Source organism: Malaclemys terrapin, chromosome 13, assembly GCF_027887155.1.
Source record: "Malaclemys terrapin pileata isolate rMalTer1 chromosome 13, rMalTer1.hap1, whole genome shotgun sequence".
In the NCBI taxonomy this organism is placed as follows: Eukaryota; Metazoa; Chordata; order Testudines; family Emydidae; genus Malaclemys; species Malaclemys terrapin.
Genome location: NC_071517.1, coordinates 41,885,553 through 41,903,955, shown reverse-complemented (window position 1 = coordinate 41,903,955; position 18,403 = coordinate 41,885,553). Strand labels below are relative to the sequence as shown.

Below are 18,403 nucleotides of genomic sequence, written 5' to 3'. Positions count from 1 at the left end.
GGGGGACCCCCGCAGCTTGGGCACCTGGGGGTCAGTGTCTGTCTTCTCGGCTCTGCCTGAACGGGGCTGGGGAAGCAGCTGTCAGCGCCTGCCCCTCTCAGCCCTTGTACCCCCCATCCTGCTCGCAGCCCCTCCACTTGTACCTCCCCCCATCGCTCCTTCACCGCACCCCTTCCCCTTGTACTCTCCCTTCACCCGCACCTCTCCCCTTGTACCCTCCCCCAGCCCTCCCACACTTCCCCCTTCCCCTGCACCTCTTCTCCCGCAACCCTCCTGATACCCCCTCTCGTCCTCCACCAGTACATCACACCCCGACTCTCTGCCAGTGTAGAGCCCCCAAGCACCCCCACACCCGCTCCTCTGCCTGAACCCTCTTTACTAGCTCCCCATCCCTTTCCGGGTAAAGATGGGGTTGCAGGGGATGGGGGGGGGGGCAAGATTTATACTAAAGTGAAATAAAACTAGGAGAAACTGATCCCCACTGCAAGTGTAAACGGGGATTGCTGTGGTGAATGAGGGGGTCACGTTTGCGGGGGGGAGCCCAGGGCTGGGGTGGCAGGGGGTGTGGGTGGAGGAGGGCACTGGTGGGGGGCAAGAGGGAGAGCCCAGGGCTGGGGTGGGGGACAGCCAAAATTTTTTTTGCTTGGGGCAGCAAAAAACCTAGAGCCGGCCCTGAGCACTGAGTGCCACTAGCCAGCCACCCATGAAGTAACCTGCACAGCAACACCACACAGTTCGCTACTCCCGGCCTTGCACCCCAGAACCGTGAGTCTTGGACTGCCCAGTCGGGTCACTGTGCTGGACAAACTCAATCATTAGTTGGTCAAAGGGGGCTGATCAGGCAACAGCCTTGTTCTCTCAAGCCAAGTTTCCCAAACACACACACCAGTTCAGACACAACGCCCCGCTGTCTCCACCTGAGGGATTGGGAGCAGGGAGGGAAGGAGAGCCCAAGCCTTTATCCGCACCTCCCAGATGTGCACAGCCCTTCCTCATGAGACCCACCCACCTGGGGCTGACAGCGGCACTGAGGGGCTGGAGCTAGGCTGAGGGGGGCTGTGCAGTGGGGGGTGGTATTGAAGGGCTGGAGCTAGGCTGAGGGGGGCTGTGCAGTGGGGGGAGGCACTGAAGGGCTGGAGCTAGGCTGAGGGGGGCTGTGCAGTGGGGGGAGGCACTGAAGGGCTGGAGCTAGGCTGAGGGGGGCTGTGCAGTGGGGGGCAGCACTGAGGGACAGGAGCTAGGCTGAGGGGGGCTGTGCAGTGGGGGGAGGCACTGAGGGACAGGAGCTAGGCTGAGGGGGGCTGTGCAGTGGGTGGGAAGCACTGAGGGACAGGAGCTAGGCTGAGGGGGGCTGTGCAGTGGGGGGCAGCACTGAGGGACAGGAGCTAGGCTGAGGGGGGCTGTGCAGTGGGGGGAGGCACTGAGGGACAGGAGCTAGGCTGAGGGGGGCTGTGCAGTGGCGGGGCACTGAGGGGCTGGAGCTAGGCTGAGGGGGGCTGTGCAGTGGGGGGCAGCACTGAGGGACAGGAGCTAGGCTGAGGGGGGCTGTGCAGTGGGGGGAGGGTGGCACTGAAGGGGTGGAGCTAGGCTGAGGGGGGCTGTGCAGTGAGGGGACACTGAGGGACAGGAGCTAGGCTGAGGGGGGCTGTGCAGTGGGGGGCGGCACTGAAGCGCTGGAGCCAGGCTAGTCACTGCCCAGGGCTGAGCTGCGGCCTGCAGATCCCCCTCCCCCTCCCTACAGTGGAGTCGTGGCCAGGCACCTCTGGCCCCTTCCCTTGCAGGTCTCATTGGCCGCAGTTCCTTGCTAAAGGGCTGGGACCCAGGTTAGCAATGGGGATTGGGGGGCCAGACAGAGCTCCAAAGAGCTGCCCAGAATCTCCGCAGCATAGAAGGATGTGGGGGATGGTGGGAGCCACTTGCCCCATGGTAAAAATTTTTAGGTCCATATGACACAATACGTCTATGTATGGACACAGTGCCGACCTATGAGCCAGGATTGCGCTCCCTCACAGACAGCCCAGTTAAATATGGGGATTACTGATTACATCATCCAAAAAAATTCTACCGATCCAAAAGGATCAGACACATTACTCATCAAGTTCATTCATTTTTCAGTCCTTACCGAAATACACACTTACTGCAAATTCTTATCAATTCACCTAAGATTTATTAAAAGGAGAAAAGAGATGATTGGCTAAAAGATCATTACACATCAAAAGATGAATGGAGTCCTTACGTCAAGTTCACTGTCAAGATGGTGCTTTAGAATTGCGAATCATTTCATCAGGTTATAGTCCAATGTCCAAATGGTCAATACAAGGCAGGTCCAGCTGGGCCTGGAGATCTCAGATTTTACGACTCAAACTCTCCCCAAATTAAGTTTAAGAAGATTGGAGATAAAAGAATCAGGTCCCAAGAGTTCTAATACAGATTTTTGCACCATCTCAACATCATGCAGTCCTGTGGTGAACAATAGGTTTTTGAAGTAAGCTTCTATTTCCTAACATCACTGGTAATCAATTATCTGCATTAACATAAGGTAATTATCCATAATGCACTTAATAGTTTACCACAAACTTTACACAGACATACAGACAATGACATTATTATACCCAAGTTTTATCTAAATGTTAATATTTTCTTTTGATCTTTGAATTAACAGAATACAGCCCTGGACAGGAACTGTTTGGTTACATTGTTAACCTCTAACAAGATAAAGGTAATTGCAGACTACTTCAGCTACCCTCTTCATCCAAGTATTTAACAATACAAGTTTACATCTCAAACCACTATCTTATCTCGTATGGCTTGGCCCTAATTACCATTTACAAATTTATGTAACATGTCTCTAATGGTTACATACGGGTCAATTACCCGGCAAGTTTTTTAACACTCCTGTCCCTGTGTAACAGAACTTCAGATCCTGTGTGGATTCTCCCATGTTTAATGAGGTGCGATCTCTGTGTGTAACTTTTCCTACAGTCCAAGCATTTATGGGGTCTCTCTCCTGTGTGAATTGCCTGATGTTTAACAACGGCTGATGTGTTTCTGAAACTTTCCCCACAGTCTAAACACTTATGGGGGTCTATCTCCTGTGTGGATTGCATGATGTCTAACAAGATCTGACCTCCATATGAAACTTTTCCCACAGTCCAAGTACTTATGGGTCTCTCTCCTGTGTGGATTCTCTGATGTTTAACAAAAATTGACCTCTGTATGAAACATTTTCCTTAGTCCACATATTTATGGGATTTCCCTCCTGTGTGGATTGCCTGATGTTTAACAAGGTCTGACCTCCATATGAAACTTTTCCCACAGACCAAGCACTTATGGGGTCTCTCTCCTGTGTGCCTCCTCTGATGTGTTATAAGATATGATCGCTGTGTGAAACTCTTTCCACAATCCAAGCACTTGTTGGATATGTCTCCTATGTGGAAATCCTGATGTTTAACAAGGTCTGACTTCTGTATGAAACATTTCCCATAGTCCACACATTTATGGGATTTCTCTCCTGTGTGGATTGCCTGATGTCTAACAAGAATTGACCTCCGTATGAAGCTTTTTCCACAGTCTAAGCACTTATGGGGTCTATCTCCTGTGTGGATTGCGTGATGTCTAACAAGGTCTGACCTCCGTGTGTAACTTTTCCCACAGTCAGAACATTTATGGGGGCTCTCTCCTGTGTGGATTGCCTGATGTTTAACAAGCTCTGACCTCCATATGAAACTTTTCCCACAGTCCAAGCACTTATGGGGTCTCTCTGCTGTGTGGATCCTCTGATGTGTTACGAGGTATGATCGCTGTGTGAAACACTTTCCACAGTACAAGCATTTATGGGGTCTCTCTCCTGTGTGGATTGCCTGATGTTTAACAAGTGCTGATGTGTTTCTGAAACTTTTCCCACAGTCCAAGCACTTATGGGGTCTGCCTCCTGTGTGGATCCTCTGATGTGTTACAAGATATGATCGCTGTGTGAAACTCTTTCCACAGTCCAAGCATTTATGGAGTCTCTCTCCTGTGTGGATTCCCTGATGTTTAACAAGGGCTGATATGTTTCTGAAACTTTTCTCACAGTCCAAGCACTTATGGGGTCTCTCTCCTGTGTGAATCCTCTGATGTGTTACAAGATATGATCGCTGTGTGAAACTCTTTCCACAATCTAAGCACTTATGGGGTCTATCTCCTGTGTGGATTGCCTGATGTCTAACAAGGTCTGACCGCCGTATGTAACTTTTCCCACAGTCTAAGCACTTATGGGGTCTCTCTCCTGTGTGGAATGCCTGATGTTTAACAAGGTCAGATGTGTTTCTGAAACTTTTCCCACAGTCCAAGCACTTGTGGGGTCTGTCTCCTATGTGGATTGCCTGATGTTTAACAAGGTCTGACCTCCGTGTGTAACTTTTCCCACAGTCTAAGCACTTATGGGGTCTCTCTCCTGTGTGGATTGCCTGATGTTTAACAAGGTCTGACCTCCATATGAAACTTTTCCCACAGTCCAAGCACTTATAGGGTCTCTCTCCTGTGTGCCTCCTCTGATGTGTTACAAGATATGGTCGCTGTGTGAAACTTTTTCCACACTCTAAGCACTTATGGGGTCTGTCTCCTATGTGGAAATCCTGATGTTTAAGAAGGTCTGACCTCTGTATGAAACATTTCCCATAGTCCACACATTCATGGGATTTCTCTCCTGTGTGGATTGCCTGATGTCTAACAAGGATTGACCTCCGTATGAAGCTTTTCCCACATGCCAAGCATTTATAAGGTCTATCTCCTGTGTGCAATGCCTGATGTCTAACAAGGTCTGATCTCCGTGTGTAACTTTTCCCACAGTCTAAGCACTTATGGGGTCTCTCTCCTGTGTGGATTGCCTGATGTTTAACAAGGTCTGACCTCCATATGAAACTTTTCCCACAGTCCAAGCACTTATAGGGTCTCTCTCCTGTGTGCCTCCTCTGATGTGTTACAAGATATGATCGCTGTGTGAAACTTTTTCCACACTCTAAGCACTTATGGGATCTCTCTCCTGTGTGGTTTATCTGATGTGTAATTAGTGCTGAATTCCAATTCAAACAGTTCCCACACTCAAGGCATTGATAGGATTTCTCTCCCATGTGGCTTTTTCCATGGTTATTAAAGTCTGAGCAGATATTGAATATTTTCCCAGGGACCAAGCATTGAAGGGGTTTCTCTCCAGTATGGATTGTCTGATTCGTAACACGGTGTGGTCTCGCAATGAATCCTTTCCCACACTGGAGGCAGTGGTAGGGTTTCTCTTCCTTGGGATTTGTCCGCTGAGCTGTGGGATCCTTGTCTCCTCCCCCACAGTTAATAGATTCATCCACTTTCTTCCCTGGCTGGTTTCCCATCAGCCTCTCTGACTTGTGCCAATTTCTCCAGGCTTCTCCCTGTTCCCAGCACTGGGAAAAATTCCCTTCAGCTCTTCCCACAAATGTGCGCTGTGGTTCCACTTCCCCAGGAACTTCCTCATGATGATTCCCCTTATCACTGACTCTCTCAGCACCTGTTGGGAGAGAGAGACAATCCAGACAGGAGTCATTGTGCTGGGGAGAAAGAGGAATAGCAGAGAGGAAAAACCCACCACACGAAAGTTGCGAAGAATCAGCAATTGGATTCTGCTTCCAGATCCCACCCAAACACTCACAGGGAAGAAAGCTGTGAAGGAAACTCCTGCAGCTAACAGGATGGGTGGAAAACAGTGAGCGATATCTGCTGACTGCAGCCCCCCCTTTGTTGACATGAGGAAGAACTGTGAGTTCTTACTTAAACCATATTTTGGGGATTCTCAACTTTTTACTTCATTCCCCAGATGGTTTGTGTGTCCATTCTCACCTGTGCGGGTGCATCTCAGGACCTCTCTTTCCTCGCAGACCCAGAGATCGGGCACCCACGGTTCTTCCCCTCGTTCCAGCTGTGCGATCAGCTCAGGTTTGGGAATGGGAAATCCTATACATGGGGTGAAATCAGATCAGATCAGGATGCATGGAGTATTTGTCACATAGGGCATTCCATGAGCGGAACCTGTCCCCATGCTGAGGGATAATTCAATTCCAGAGGATGGGAACAGGGTCACTGAGCCCCCTTGGGAGACGCAGGCAATGTTGGGATATGTACATATATAACCATATATCCATGTAATATGTTATAGGACTTGGGTCCTAGTGTGGCTGGAGTGTGTTTCAACATGAGTGCATGATTTGCATTTTGGCAACCGAAGCAAGAACTGAAAGCTGAATTGGTCAAAAAGAACTGTTTATAAAAAACCCAATTTTGTCATGTCCTAGGAAAAAAATGAAGAATCAGCAAAAAAGGAAATGACACCAGCGGGATGGCTTTAAAACTGTGTAAGAATTGGAGGAAATGGCACCCCTTGGATCCTGGCTTCCTGCCCAAGACTGTCTCCTTGGAGTTGCAGATGAAGGCCCAGGACAACAGAGACTCCTCCTCCTCCTCCATATAATAAAGGGTTCCACACTCTCATAGACCTTCCAAAGAGAATTTGATAAGGCTGGTAGTCAGTATCCAATCGATCACTGCTCCGGATGGCTGCCAACACCATTGGTAATTTATTGTCCCAATCTTTGCCGGTTTCTTACACTACTTTGCGTAGGGGTTGCTTAATAGTCTGATCCATCCTTTCTACTTTCGCTGACGATTGAGGATGGTAGGGGATATGTAGTTGTTGCTTTACTCCTAAAGCTTTTATAACTTTTTTTAATTACTTTTCCTATAAAATGTGGTCTATCATCTGAACCAATTACTTTTGGAGTCCCATAGCTACTAAACAGTACTTTCCACAACTTCTTGGGGGTGGTCTCTGCAGTATGATTCCTGGTGGGAATTGCCTCCACCCAGCCAGAAAAAGAAACTACTATCACTAATAAGTTTCAGAGTAGCAGCCTTGTTAGTCTGTATCCACAAAAAGAACAGGAGTACTTGTGGCACCTTAGAGACTAACACATTTATTTGAGCAGAAGCTTTTGTGGGCTAGAGCCCACTTTATCAGATACTCTCTAAGGTGCCACAAGTACTCATTCTTTTTACTATCACTAATAAATACTGATTCCCCCTTTGGGTCTTAATAAAAGCAACCTGTATTCTACTCCATGGCCCTACAATTATTTAGTGCCACAAGGGTCCCAAATTTGCTGGTCTATTTTCAATTGCTGCATATCTTATGCAATTTTTAACCAAATTTTCTACGTCCTCTCACACCTTAGACCATATTCCAATCTGGTTTTCCCTGAAAGAGAGTATTTTCTATTCCTCAGTGGGCCATAGAGTGACACAGCTTAATGATCTCTTCTCTTTGAAGTTTATCAGGTACTCACTTTACCTCTCCTGTTTTCTTATTCACTGCATAACCTCCTTTCATACTCCAGGTTCCCCATCTTTAGGTTCAGCCTCCTGTTTTATAGTGTGAGCTCTAGTAATTACTATAACCCCCAAAGGTTCCTTTTTTGATAATTTAGCTAAAGCAGCCACTTTATCATTCTGATATTTTTCATCCCCTTCTCCCTTTGGATGACTTTTAGTATGTCTTACTTTTAATTTTCCCAGGTGTTCTTTCAATCAATCAGAGATACATTTCCAATTTTCCCTTTGGGCCAAATTTTCCCCCTCAGCTGTTTCCCAGTGGTTCTTTTCCCAAATCCAAATCCAGTGTAACAGGCCCTGTACCACAAAGTCTGAATCCATATAGACGTGAAGGCAAAGTGCAACAATATTTTTTCTGTTTAAGCAGATCACAAAGGCTAAGTCTACACTAAAAACCTCAAAGCGCTCCTGCGACAGCGCTTTGATCTGACAGTCTGGCCACCCGCTAGCGCTCGGGAGAGAGCTCTCCCAGCACTCTATGTAATCCACCTCGACGACGGGAATAGCTCCGAGCGCTGGGAGCCTGTCTACACTGGCGCGTTACAGGGCGCAAACTTGCTGCACTTGGGGAAGGGTGATTTTTCACACCCGAGAGAGCAAGTTACTGCGCTGTAACGCGCCAGTGTAGACATGGCCTAAGAGCTCTGAGCTCTGCTACCTGACCGGAAGTCCTGCCCGTCTCCCCATTAGCTCGCACAGCAGCATAACCCATAGATTGCTTACACCTTTCATGGTACGAACGACCATCTGTGAACCAAACCTCTTTTTCTCCAAGGTGTAACACTTTATCTACTGGGGTACTTCTTCTATTAACTTTGGTTCAGCTTCTGGAAGTGGGCATTCATGTTCTTCTCCTTCTGTCAGGAGGACATATGGTAACATCCTTGCTTGTTTGTTATTCTCATAGGTAACATCTCTGCTAGTTAACATCAAAGCCCTTTGGGCCATTCTGGTATTGGGAACTCCTTTCTCCTGCAGTTTTCCTGATCAGATGTACGTCAGGGGAGAGTGAGGTATCTGTATTACAACAGGGGCTGTGCCAGTAGTCAAAGCAAAAGCTTCAATGGCCCACCCAGCAGCTAAACATTCTTTCACAAATTCCAAACTGCTGCTCCGTAGGGGTTAATCTTCTGGGAATTGGTCCTGCTTTGAGCAGTGGGTTGGACTAGATGACCTCTTGAGGTCCCTTCCATCCCTGATATTCTATGATTCTATGATCTTCTAGACGGGTGCGCCACTGCTATTAACTTTCCCTTATCAGTTTCCTGCATCAACACTGATGCTAATCCCTGTTGGGTTGCCAGCCACCTACAGCTTGTTCATCTCAGGGAATTTCAATGCTGGGGCTTGTACCAAAGCCTGTTTTAAGTCACAAAAAGCTTTTTCTTGTTCAGGCCCCCACTCCCATTCTACTTTCTTTTTCAATAAACACCACAAGGGTCTAGTTATAATGGTGAAATTCCAAATGTGCTTCCTTAAATAGTTAAACCCTCCTAACATTACTCTCAATGCACGAGAATTCTCTGGTCTGGGTAATTTCAGCAATGATGTCACCTTTTGTTTATCTACCTGAAATCTCTGCTCCACTAGGGTCTCCCCCAAATAATTCACCCTGTGTTGCACTAATTGGGCTTTCTCTCCATTAGCCTTAAAACCCGTTCCCTGAATAAGTCTCAACCCACTTTTAGTCCACCCAGTCAGCACCTCCTCAGTCTCTCCCCAAACTAATATGTCATCTACGTATGAGGTGACATTCTCCCGATCCCCTTTGGAGAATTAATCCAGCATCTGCACCACACGTTGGTGTGCAATAGCTGGAGCACAGCGCAGGCCCTGGGGAATTCTTTTGAATAAGTACCGTTGTCCCGTGAAAGTAAACACAAAGCAGGCCCAAGAATTGGGATGGCAAATTTTTTTTTTTTGCTAAATCTATGACAGAGAACCATGTAGAGGTCATGACTTGAGGCAAATCTGCTACTATAGGTGCCATGGCAGGGGCATGTCTAATATCCACGGTCAATCTCTAATCTCTTGAAGCTTTTTACTACCAGCCAAATTGGGCAACTGTGTGTGGAATTCCCCTTTCCAATCACTCCCTGTTGTTCCAGTGATTCAACTATTTTCTCAATTCCTGCCTCTGCCTGCAGGGGATATTTATATTGTCTCTGTGGTAGCACATCATCCCCTGCGATTTTAACACACGCTTTGATTTTACCACATTCTGCTTTATTCTTGGTCCATACATTGGGAAACTCTTTTACCCACACATCTCGTGGATTCAGTGTAATCTCCTCCACTGCTTCTGCAGCACATATTCTTGGCATGTGTCCTGCTGTCAGAGCGTCTACTGTCCAGTCGGGCACACGCCACAGAACTCCATGAGTTAAATCCAAAACCAACCGATTCCTCTCCAAACAAGGAGTTCCTAATATCACTGGCTAAGTTGCCTGATTTATCTGAAGCATTTGTTCTTTACAACAAAAACCTCCTATTCTCCCTCTGGGTATAATAGTTATTTCTACTGAACGATACATCTTTCCTGCCAGTCCTTCCCCAGCAAAGGAGGCTGCTTTAATGATCTCAGACACATATCGAGTCAAATCACCATTTCTATTTACAATATTTATACCAGCCCCACTATCCAATAGGGCATCTTTGGGTCCATTTTCTCTGTGGTGGGGTGTCTGCCCCACTCCCATGCTAGAGGGGGCTGCAGCAGGCCAGTGTGCCTGTGCAGCCCAGCAGCCAATAAGAGAAGGGCTTATTAGGAGCCAATTAGGGCCCGGATTGGAGACAGCCAATCAAGGCCAGGCTCAGCCCTATAAAAAGGCTGCTCAGTGAGGGAGCAGTCAGTCTGTCCCAGACCTTCAGGGAGGAAGGTCTGTCTCCTGAGTAGGAGACCAGCACCCAGGAGAGTGCAGTGCTGGGCAGGCTTAGGGAAGCAGAGTGGATACCTGCCAGACTACTGGCCTTGAGTAGAAGGGCCTAGAGCAGGGGTCTCAAACTCAAATGACCATGAGGGACACATGAGGACTAGTACGTTGGCTCGAGGGCTGCATTACCGACACCTCCCCCCCTCGCCGCCCTTGGCCCCACCCCTGCCCCCACCCCTGCCCCCACTCCACCCCTTCCATGAGGCCCCGCCCCTGCCCCACCCCTTCCCTGCCCCCATTCCAACTCCTTCGCCGAAATCCCCACCCCAACTCTGCCCCCTCCCTGCCCCCAGGGGTGCGGGGTGTGGTGGGGGCTCAGGGCCGGGAGTTGGAGGGTGGGGTGCAGGAGGGGTGAGGGGTACAGCAAGGGGTCAGGGCAGGGGGTTGGGGTGCAAGAGGCTGCAGGGTGCAGCAGGGGGTTCAGGGCAGGGGGTCAGGGTGTAGGGTGTGGCAGGGGGCTCAGGGCAGGGGTCAGGGTGCAGGAGGGGTGCAGGGTACGGCAGGGGGTCGGGGTGCAGGAGGGGTGCGGCATGGGGCTCAGGGCAGTGGGTTAGGATGCAGGAGGGGTGTGGGGTGAGGCAGGGGATCGGGGTGCAGGGTATGGCAGGGGGTCAGGGCGCAGGGTGCGGCAGGGGGCTCAGGGCAGGGGGTTCGGCTGCAGGAGGGGTTCAGGGGGGCAGGATCTGGCCCGGCGCGTACCAGGGGCAGGGCAGGCTCCCTGCCTAGGCTCCCTGCCTGCCTGTCTGCCCTGCCCCAAAACAGGCGGAGGGGCTGTGTGTTTCTGTTGCTTGAGGCACCACCTCCAGCAGCTCCCATTGGCCGCGGTTCCCCGTTCCCGGCCAATGGGAGCTGCTGGAGGTGGTGCCTAAAGCAACAGCCACACACAGACCCTCCGTCTCCCTTCCCCACGTTCCAGCCTCTTCCCAGAGCTGCCCAGGGCGGGCAGTCAGGGAGCATGCCCTGCTCCCGGTGCACGTCCGGCCGCTGCTCTGGTAAACACTGGGGGAGGGCGGGGGTGCTGCGAGGGGCTCGCGGGCTAATTACCGTATATACTCGATCGTAAGCTGGTTCGTTTATAAGCCGATCCCCTCAAGATGGATAAGTAAGCGGAGAGACTCTGGCCCTGCCTCTTCCCGTCTGGCTCTGCTGCCTCTCCCTCTCTATACTCATTCATAAGCCGACCCCCCGTCTCTGGTGCTTCCCTTTTTTACTAAAAAAATTCGGCTTATGAACGAGTATATACGGTAAGTTCCCTTTTCTCTGACCCCCACGCTGGTCCTCTGAATCCTCTCCATACTGGATATCTCCATTAAAATCCAAATCTTCATTCTCTGTTTGACATACAGATGCCACTTGCAGTTCCCTCATTCTCACCTGGTTCCTCCAGGTTGCTATGGTTTTCGGGCACCAACTGTGAGAAGCGCTTGCAGTCTCCTCTTCCTCAGTCAGTTCTCAAATTAACTGTTTCATCCCTACCACTTGATTTTCCCATTTATCTTTGTCGGCCTGAATCTTTTCCCAACCCACCATTTTTTTTTCCAATTCCCTATTTTGTTTCCCCATTTGTTCTATTTGAGTTTGCATTAGCTGTGCGGCCTCACTTCCCGCTCCAAATTTTCTTGGCGAGTTTTAGAATTCTCTTGTAATGTCTGTATCTCCGCACAGATTTCCCCCTTACATGCAATTGCCTTCTTTGCAGTCTGCCACAACTGCCACACTACAGCCCTTTGCTTTTTACTTGCATTAGGCCTGCATAGCTGTACATATTTCTCAGACATATTTTCTAAAGTGTCAATTGTTACATCGGGTTCCACTGCATCCCAGGGCATGTCCCAAATGCAATAATCTGCTTTTCTAAGAGAGAAGGGGCTTAACTTTAGTCCACTTGGCTGCCTCCTCCTCCACCCCTTTACTTCTCTTCTTAAACCAGGGGCGGGCAAACTTTCTGGCCTGAGGGCCGCATCGGGTTTTGTAAATTGTATGGAGGGCCAGTTAGGGGAGCGGGTCATGGCCCGGCCCTCACTTCCTACCTGCCCCCAACCCCAGGACTCCTGCCCCATCCAACCCCCACCCCCGGTTCCCTGACGGACTCCAACCACCCCTTCTCCCTGTCCCCTGACTGCCCTCTGCTACCCATCCTACCCCCCTTCCTAATTGCCCCCCCGGGACCCCTGCCCCCATTCAACCCCCTCTTCCTCCCTCAACCACCCCGCTCCCTATCCACACCCCCTCCCCCTGACAATTTCACTGAACTCCCCTGCCCCCTTACCGCGCTGCCTGAAGCCCCGGTGGTTGGCGGCGCTACAGCCACACCACCTGGCTGGAGATGGGCCACGCCACTGCCGCCACCGCCCAGCACAGAGCACCGGGTCAGGCCGGGCTCTGCAGCTGCGCTGCCCCAGGAGCTCACAGCCCCACCACCCAGAGCATTGCGCCAGCAGCGGAGCGAGTGAGCTGAGGCTGTGGGGGAGGGGAAACAGCAGGAGTGGGGCCAGGGGCTAGTCTCCTGCGCCAGGAGCTCGGGGGCCGGGCAGGACTCTCCCGCGGGCCGTAGTTTGCCCACCTCTGTCTTAAACAATGTTCTAAACATTGTTACAATAACACTGTGCAGTATCTCCCTACATGCTCTCACTCACTCCCCCAACCTTTTTTTCCTCACAAATATATTTTTTGAATATTTGGGGGAATTTAGGGGTAGGTGGATATACATATGGGAGCACCTCTAGGATGGAGGTATGGAGCAAAGGAGATAACACATTTGACTACTCCTGGGACAGAATGGAAAAAAACAGGACCAAACAAAACCATATGTGAAGAGAAACCGTTTGAGGTAAAATTTAAAATACGGTGGGAAGATGGAAAAAATGTGAGATGGAAATACTACAACCAATTTGGAAGAGCAATGGAGATATTTGTTCATACTAAGAGAGGAAGGTCGAGTAATGTTTTGATGTAGTTATGGTGAAAATAGTCTGAACGTGAGCACTCTGAATTGTATCTTTTGGAGTTTGGGATTTGATGTAGTCACCTTAGACGTGACTCCTGAACAAGAACTGGCTAATATTCATGTGGGATGGAATGAGTCAATGGCTTTCAACTTATGGGAATATGATATGATGGTGGATTTTTCCATAATGATAAGACTGAGTTGCTTTAGGAAAATTAATGAGGGAGGATATTTTCAGGGATATAAGATTGCCCCAAGAATTATGGCAGATGAACACCCATATCGAAGGGGAGAAATAATTGAAGCCCCAACTATTGTGGACCAAACAATCCAGTTGGAAAGAACTCAAATAAACATGAGTGCACAACATCTGCTGTGTATCCCATATGCCTTACCTCTATTACATGCTTGGCGACAACCATGGGGGGATGGGACTATACAAAATAAAAGAGGTATAAGAGAATACATTGTAGGTGGCAATTGGTGCTGGAACTGGAGTTTTAAATTCATCTGATATTGAGACATTACAAGGAGAAATGTCAGCCTGGGGTAAGATTTTGAGGGCTACACAGACACGTGACACAATATTTTTGGTACCTTATTGAAGCAAGGAATAAGAAGTGTGGAGCTCCAATTAAAGCAAGCCCAAGTCTTGAAAACATCTCTCAATATAAATGTATTTGGTGTGTCTGAAATTAACAGCACAACAGCACTAGCCACACAGTGTGTACAGATGCACACTTATGAGATACACTATTAAGGCCTTGTCTACAATAGCAAGTTACCACGCTGAAACTTGCTCATGGAGGTGGTTTACCAGCTCTGTCCCAGTGCTGACGTGTGACTACGCTGTCCTGTTAAAGCGCTGCACGGTTTCGACTAACTGAGGGGATGGGAATCACTTACCCAGCGAGGTCACTGCCTCGTAGTTCTCCTGCATGACGTCCCTGTAGAGGGCTCTCTGAGCGGGGTCCAGCAGAGCCCCCTGCCCCTGGGTGAAATACACAGCCACCTCCTCGAAGCTCACCGGCATCTGAAACAACAAGAGTCCCCCACTCAGCACTTGCTGCCACAGCCCCAATCCCAATATTCACAGGAAAGGAAGAAAGAATAAGAAAACAATCTCGGAAGCTCTGGGAGGGCCGGAGAAGCAGATTCCCACCCGCACTCTGCTCAGAGCAGCCAGGAGGCTTCATGGGGTCAGAGAATGTACATAAGAACATAAGAACGGCCGTACTGGGTCAGACCAAAGGTCCATCTAACCCAGTGTCCTGTCTCCCGACAGTGGCCAATACCAAGTGCCCCAGAGGAAGTGAAACTAACAGGTAATGATCAAGCGATCTCTCTCCTGCCATCCGTCTCCACCCTCTGACAAACAGAGTCTAGGGACACCATTCCTTACCTATCGTGGCTAGTAGCCATTAATGGAGATAACCTCCATGAATTTATCCAGTTCTCTTTTAAAGTGAGAGCTCTTTGTTCCCCCACAGCAAATGGAGAAGGGCAGCATCTTCACATTTACCACACACCTCCCAGCCACAGGCTGGCACAGGAAGCCGAGCTCTCAGCTGAGGACAGGGACAGGAAACACAGAAACTTCCCCTCATATTTCACAGCAGCCTCGGGCCAGTGGGGTCAGGCTCCAGCACTGGGAGTCTGGTCAGTTTTTCCAGCCCTGCCTAGGGGGATTGTTTCATATTTGATAAATGGGGGAATGTTCCCCCCTCCCCACCGCCAATAGGCCTGCTCAGCATGTTTATCGCACCCTGTTCCTCCCTGCCTCTCCCTCCCCCTGCCCAGCAACTCCCTGACAATCCCCTACCTGAGCTGGCTCCATCACAGCCATTTCGCTTCTCTGTCTCCTGCACAACGGGACGATCTGGAGTGAAATGTGGATGTGATTCCTCAGCCTGTCGGGGCGATGGGGGAGGTTACAGAAGGGGCTTGAGTCCCTGTCACACCCCGATTCCACCCAGACTCTCTCCCTACAGACAGACACTTTGGACTCTGCCACGCTGGCAAGAAACCCACTTAGTTTATTACCACCCAGGTCAGGCCCCTCCTGCCAGAACTGAACCCACCGGGGCACCATTAAACCCTCCCAGTAACCGCATCTCTGAGCCAAATGCTGGAAAAAGAGCAGAACCGAAGGAGGCATTTTGGGGAATTCCCCCTGGTACTGTAGTGTCAGCCCCTCTAACTCCCCCCCGCCCCCCTGATGTAGTGTCAGCAACTGGCTTCTCCTGTCTCAGCTCCGCCCCTTGTTCCCAGGAGAGTCAGTCTGCCCCAAGGGTGCAGGGAATGGATCCGGGCAGGGCTGGGAACCTCCCTCCCCGCTTCCTGCTCCTGCTACCCCTTTCAGTCTCTCCGCTCCCCATTTTTATCTTCTTCCCTCACCCTGGGAGACTTGGTGACTGCCCCAGTGTCGTGGGCCTGTGCACTTACTAGCTAGATCACCCACTGCCACTGCTAAGAGGGGTTTGATCCTGACTAAGTCTGTAAGGGCAGCACATGGGGAACCCCCTTCCCCTCCGGTACAAGCTCACCAGCAGGTCCCTGAAAGGGGCCCTTTGTGCAGCGTCAGTTTCCTGCCTGGCCCCAGCCCTTTCCCCCAGGTCTCCCCATCACCTGCAGACTCCGGCTCACGGGCGGGTGTGAGCAGAGCCCAGGGCTGCCCCAGGGGCTGGTTCCAGACACTGGAGCCTGTCCCCCTCCCCGGGGAGTGAATGCAGGTTCCCCCCCACACAGACCCCGCTGCATAAGAAGCAGCGGCTCAGTCTAGGCTCCCAGGTCAGAATTCAGGGGGCAGCAACATCTGACCCACCAGGAAGCTCCACTCCGGGGCTGTAATAACATGAGCAGGGAGAGACACGCGCCCGCCTCCTCCTCCCCCTTGGCCAGAACCGGAGCCCTTTGGTGGCAGCAGCTAATGCCTGAGCCTCCCTGTCCTGCCCCTGCAGCCCCGAGGGAGAGTCTGGCAGAGGCTGATCCCATTGGCTCCGAACCAGCAGTGACTCTGGTCTGACTCCGGTGTGGCTGAGATCTAAATCCTGCATGAAAATCAGACCAGGACCCTGGGCAGCTCCAACACTCAGGAAACAGACCCCAAAATCATGGGTTTGTCTTTAATAGATTTTTTTGGGTGGGGGGGGAGGAGGGCTGGGTATTTGCTGTGTCGTTTCTGGGCCCTGAGGGGATAGTCCCCTGACTCGATAGCAAGGGTGAAAAATCAGAACAGGGGGTGGCACCTATGTAAGACAAAGCCCCAAATATCAGGACTGTCCCAATAAAATCAGGACATCTGGTCACCCTGCCTGCCCCCCATGTTTGTTTGACCAGTTACAGGAAAACATTCCCAGTTGGCTGCTGGACGGGGCAGCTCCTCAACCTCTCCTATGCCACGGGGTGGGGGAGCTGCTTTGTGTCTCTCCCCACCCCTCTCCTTGCCCTTTGCCTTCTCCCTGCCCCTCCCCACTCCCTTCCCCAGCCAGTCTCCTCTTGCTCTCACCATCCCCTCGCAGTGACCCCCCCACATCTTTCCTCCATTCCAGCCTCTTTCCCCTCAGCCCCATAATTCCCCCGATCCCCCTGCATCGCCCCATCCCAGCACCTGCAGCCCCATCCCGGACCTGTCCCCTAACGCATCCCTGCTCCTCCCCCAATCCCCTCCTGCCCCCCCCTCCCGGCTCCCCCGCCTCTGCCCCCCACGTGTCGCTGTCCCAGCCCCCAGCACGGCCCGGGCTCCCCCCGCCCCGCACACACCGGGAGCTGGCGGCAGCTTTCCCGGGCCCAGGGCGGGACTCGCAGCCAGCTCCGCTGGGAGCAGCCTGGGGCCAAACCTCCCCCTGCAGCCCGGGGGTGACGGGGGGGGGGGGCGGGTCTCTCTCACCTTCCCTCCGAGCGGGGCCCCCTGGGGCAGGGGCCGGGCCGGGAAGGGGCCTGGCCGGGCTGGGGGCTCTGCCCTGGGAGAGGCTCCTGGGGAGCAGCGGGAAGGGCCCTGCTGGAGATTCCCCTCTCCCGGCTGCAGCCCGGGCTCCGGGCTCCCAGCACCAGCCGCCGGGGCTCGGGGATCTCGCCAGGAGCCTGGAGCCAGAGTCCCCGCAGCGGCTGCGAGTCACTTCCTGCTGCCGGGACTGACCCCCGCGATCGCTCCCCCCAGAGCCGCCTCCCAGCTGCTCCTGGGTCCTAGCGATCAACCCACCGCGCTGCAGCATCTCTGGGCGCATGTTACCAGCACTTAGAGGGACCAGACAGCAAGTGTGAAAAATCGGGACAGGGGATGGGGGTAACAGGCACCTATATAAGACAAAGCCCCAAATATCGGGACTGTCCCTATTCAATTGGGACATCTGGTCACCCTACCAGCACTGGTGCAAAAGTTGGAGCTGTCTGGGCTGGCTGAGCCAGACTTGTGGGAAAGAGAAGCAAAAGGAGAAAGAGCAGAAGTAAGGGGGGAAGGAAAATAATGCATGAGGGGAAGGGTGACAGCAGAAACCCACCCTCATATCCACCAGGGTGCAGGGCCGGCCTTGGGGCCTTTTCCCTTGGCCCCCATGGGCTCCCCATCTTGCACCCCCTTTTGCCACTAACCCTTGTCCCCTTTTGTACCCTAACTCCTACACTGTGCCCCGAACCCCTACATTTTGCCACCTTCACCCCAACCTCTCCACAGTGCCACCTTCATCCTAACCCCTGCACTTCCCTCCCACCTGCGCCCCCCAACCCCACCCTGCGCTGCCCCTGTGCCTGCCACCCCACAACCCTGCCCAAGTCCCCCCAGCCCCTTATGCCCAGCAACCCCCATGCCCAGTGGCCCCTCACCCAGAGATCACCATCGATCCCTATGCCCAGTGGCCTCCCACCCACAGACTCCCCACACTGCTCTGCACCCCCTCACAGGCCACCCTCCCCCACAACTGTCCAGCACGCCACATTCCCGAGGGCTTTCAGCACCAACAAATTAAAAATTCTGTGCACAATATTTTACAATTCTGTCAATTTTATTTGTCAGTCCATACACGTGGAGGCTCCGGAATGGGAGTGGCAAGCATTGGCCCCTGGCTGCATGGAGGTGGGAGATCACCCTGCAGCCTTCCCCCTCCCCTCCTAGGAGAGGGACTTGGCAGTG

At 51.8% G+C, this 18,403-nt stretch overlaps 1 protein-coding gene across 1 annotated transcript; it reads right to left on the bottom strand.

Moving 5' to 3' along the window:
• Positions 1-2,150: 2,150 nt before the first annotated feature.
• LOC128847824 (zinc finger protein 585B-like) lies at positions 2,151-17,400 on the bottom strand. The gene is made up of 5 exons (XM_054047546.1): positions 17,165-17,400; positions 15,098-15,185; positions 14,182-14,308; positions 5,851-5,964; positions 2,151-5,521 (listed from the first exon to the last, which is right to left on the bottom strand). The coding sequence occupies exons 2-5, from the start codon at positions 15,119-15,121 to the stop codon at positions 3,231-3,233; spliced, it is 2,556 nt and encodes an 851-aa protein (XP_053903521.1). The 5' UTR covers positions 15,122-15,185; positions 17,165-17,400; the 3' UTR covers positions 2,151-3,230.
• Positions 17,401-18,403: the final 1,003 nt, after the last annotated feature.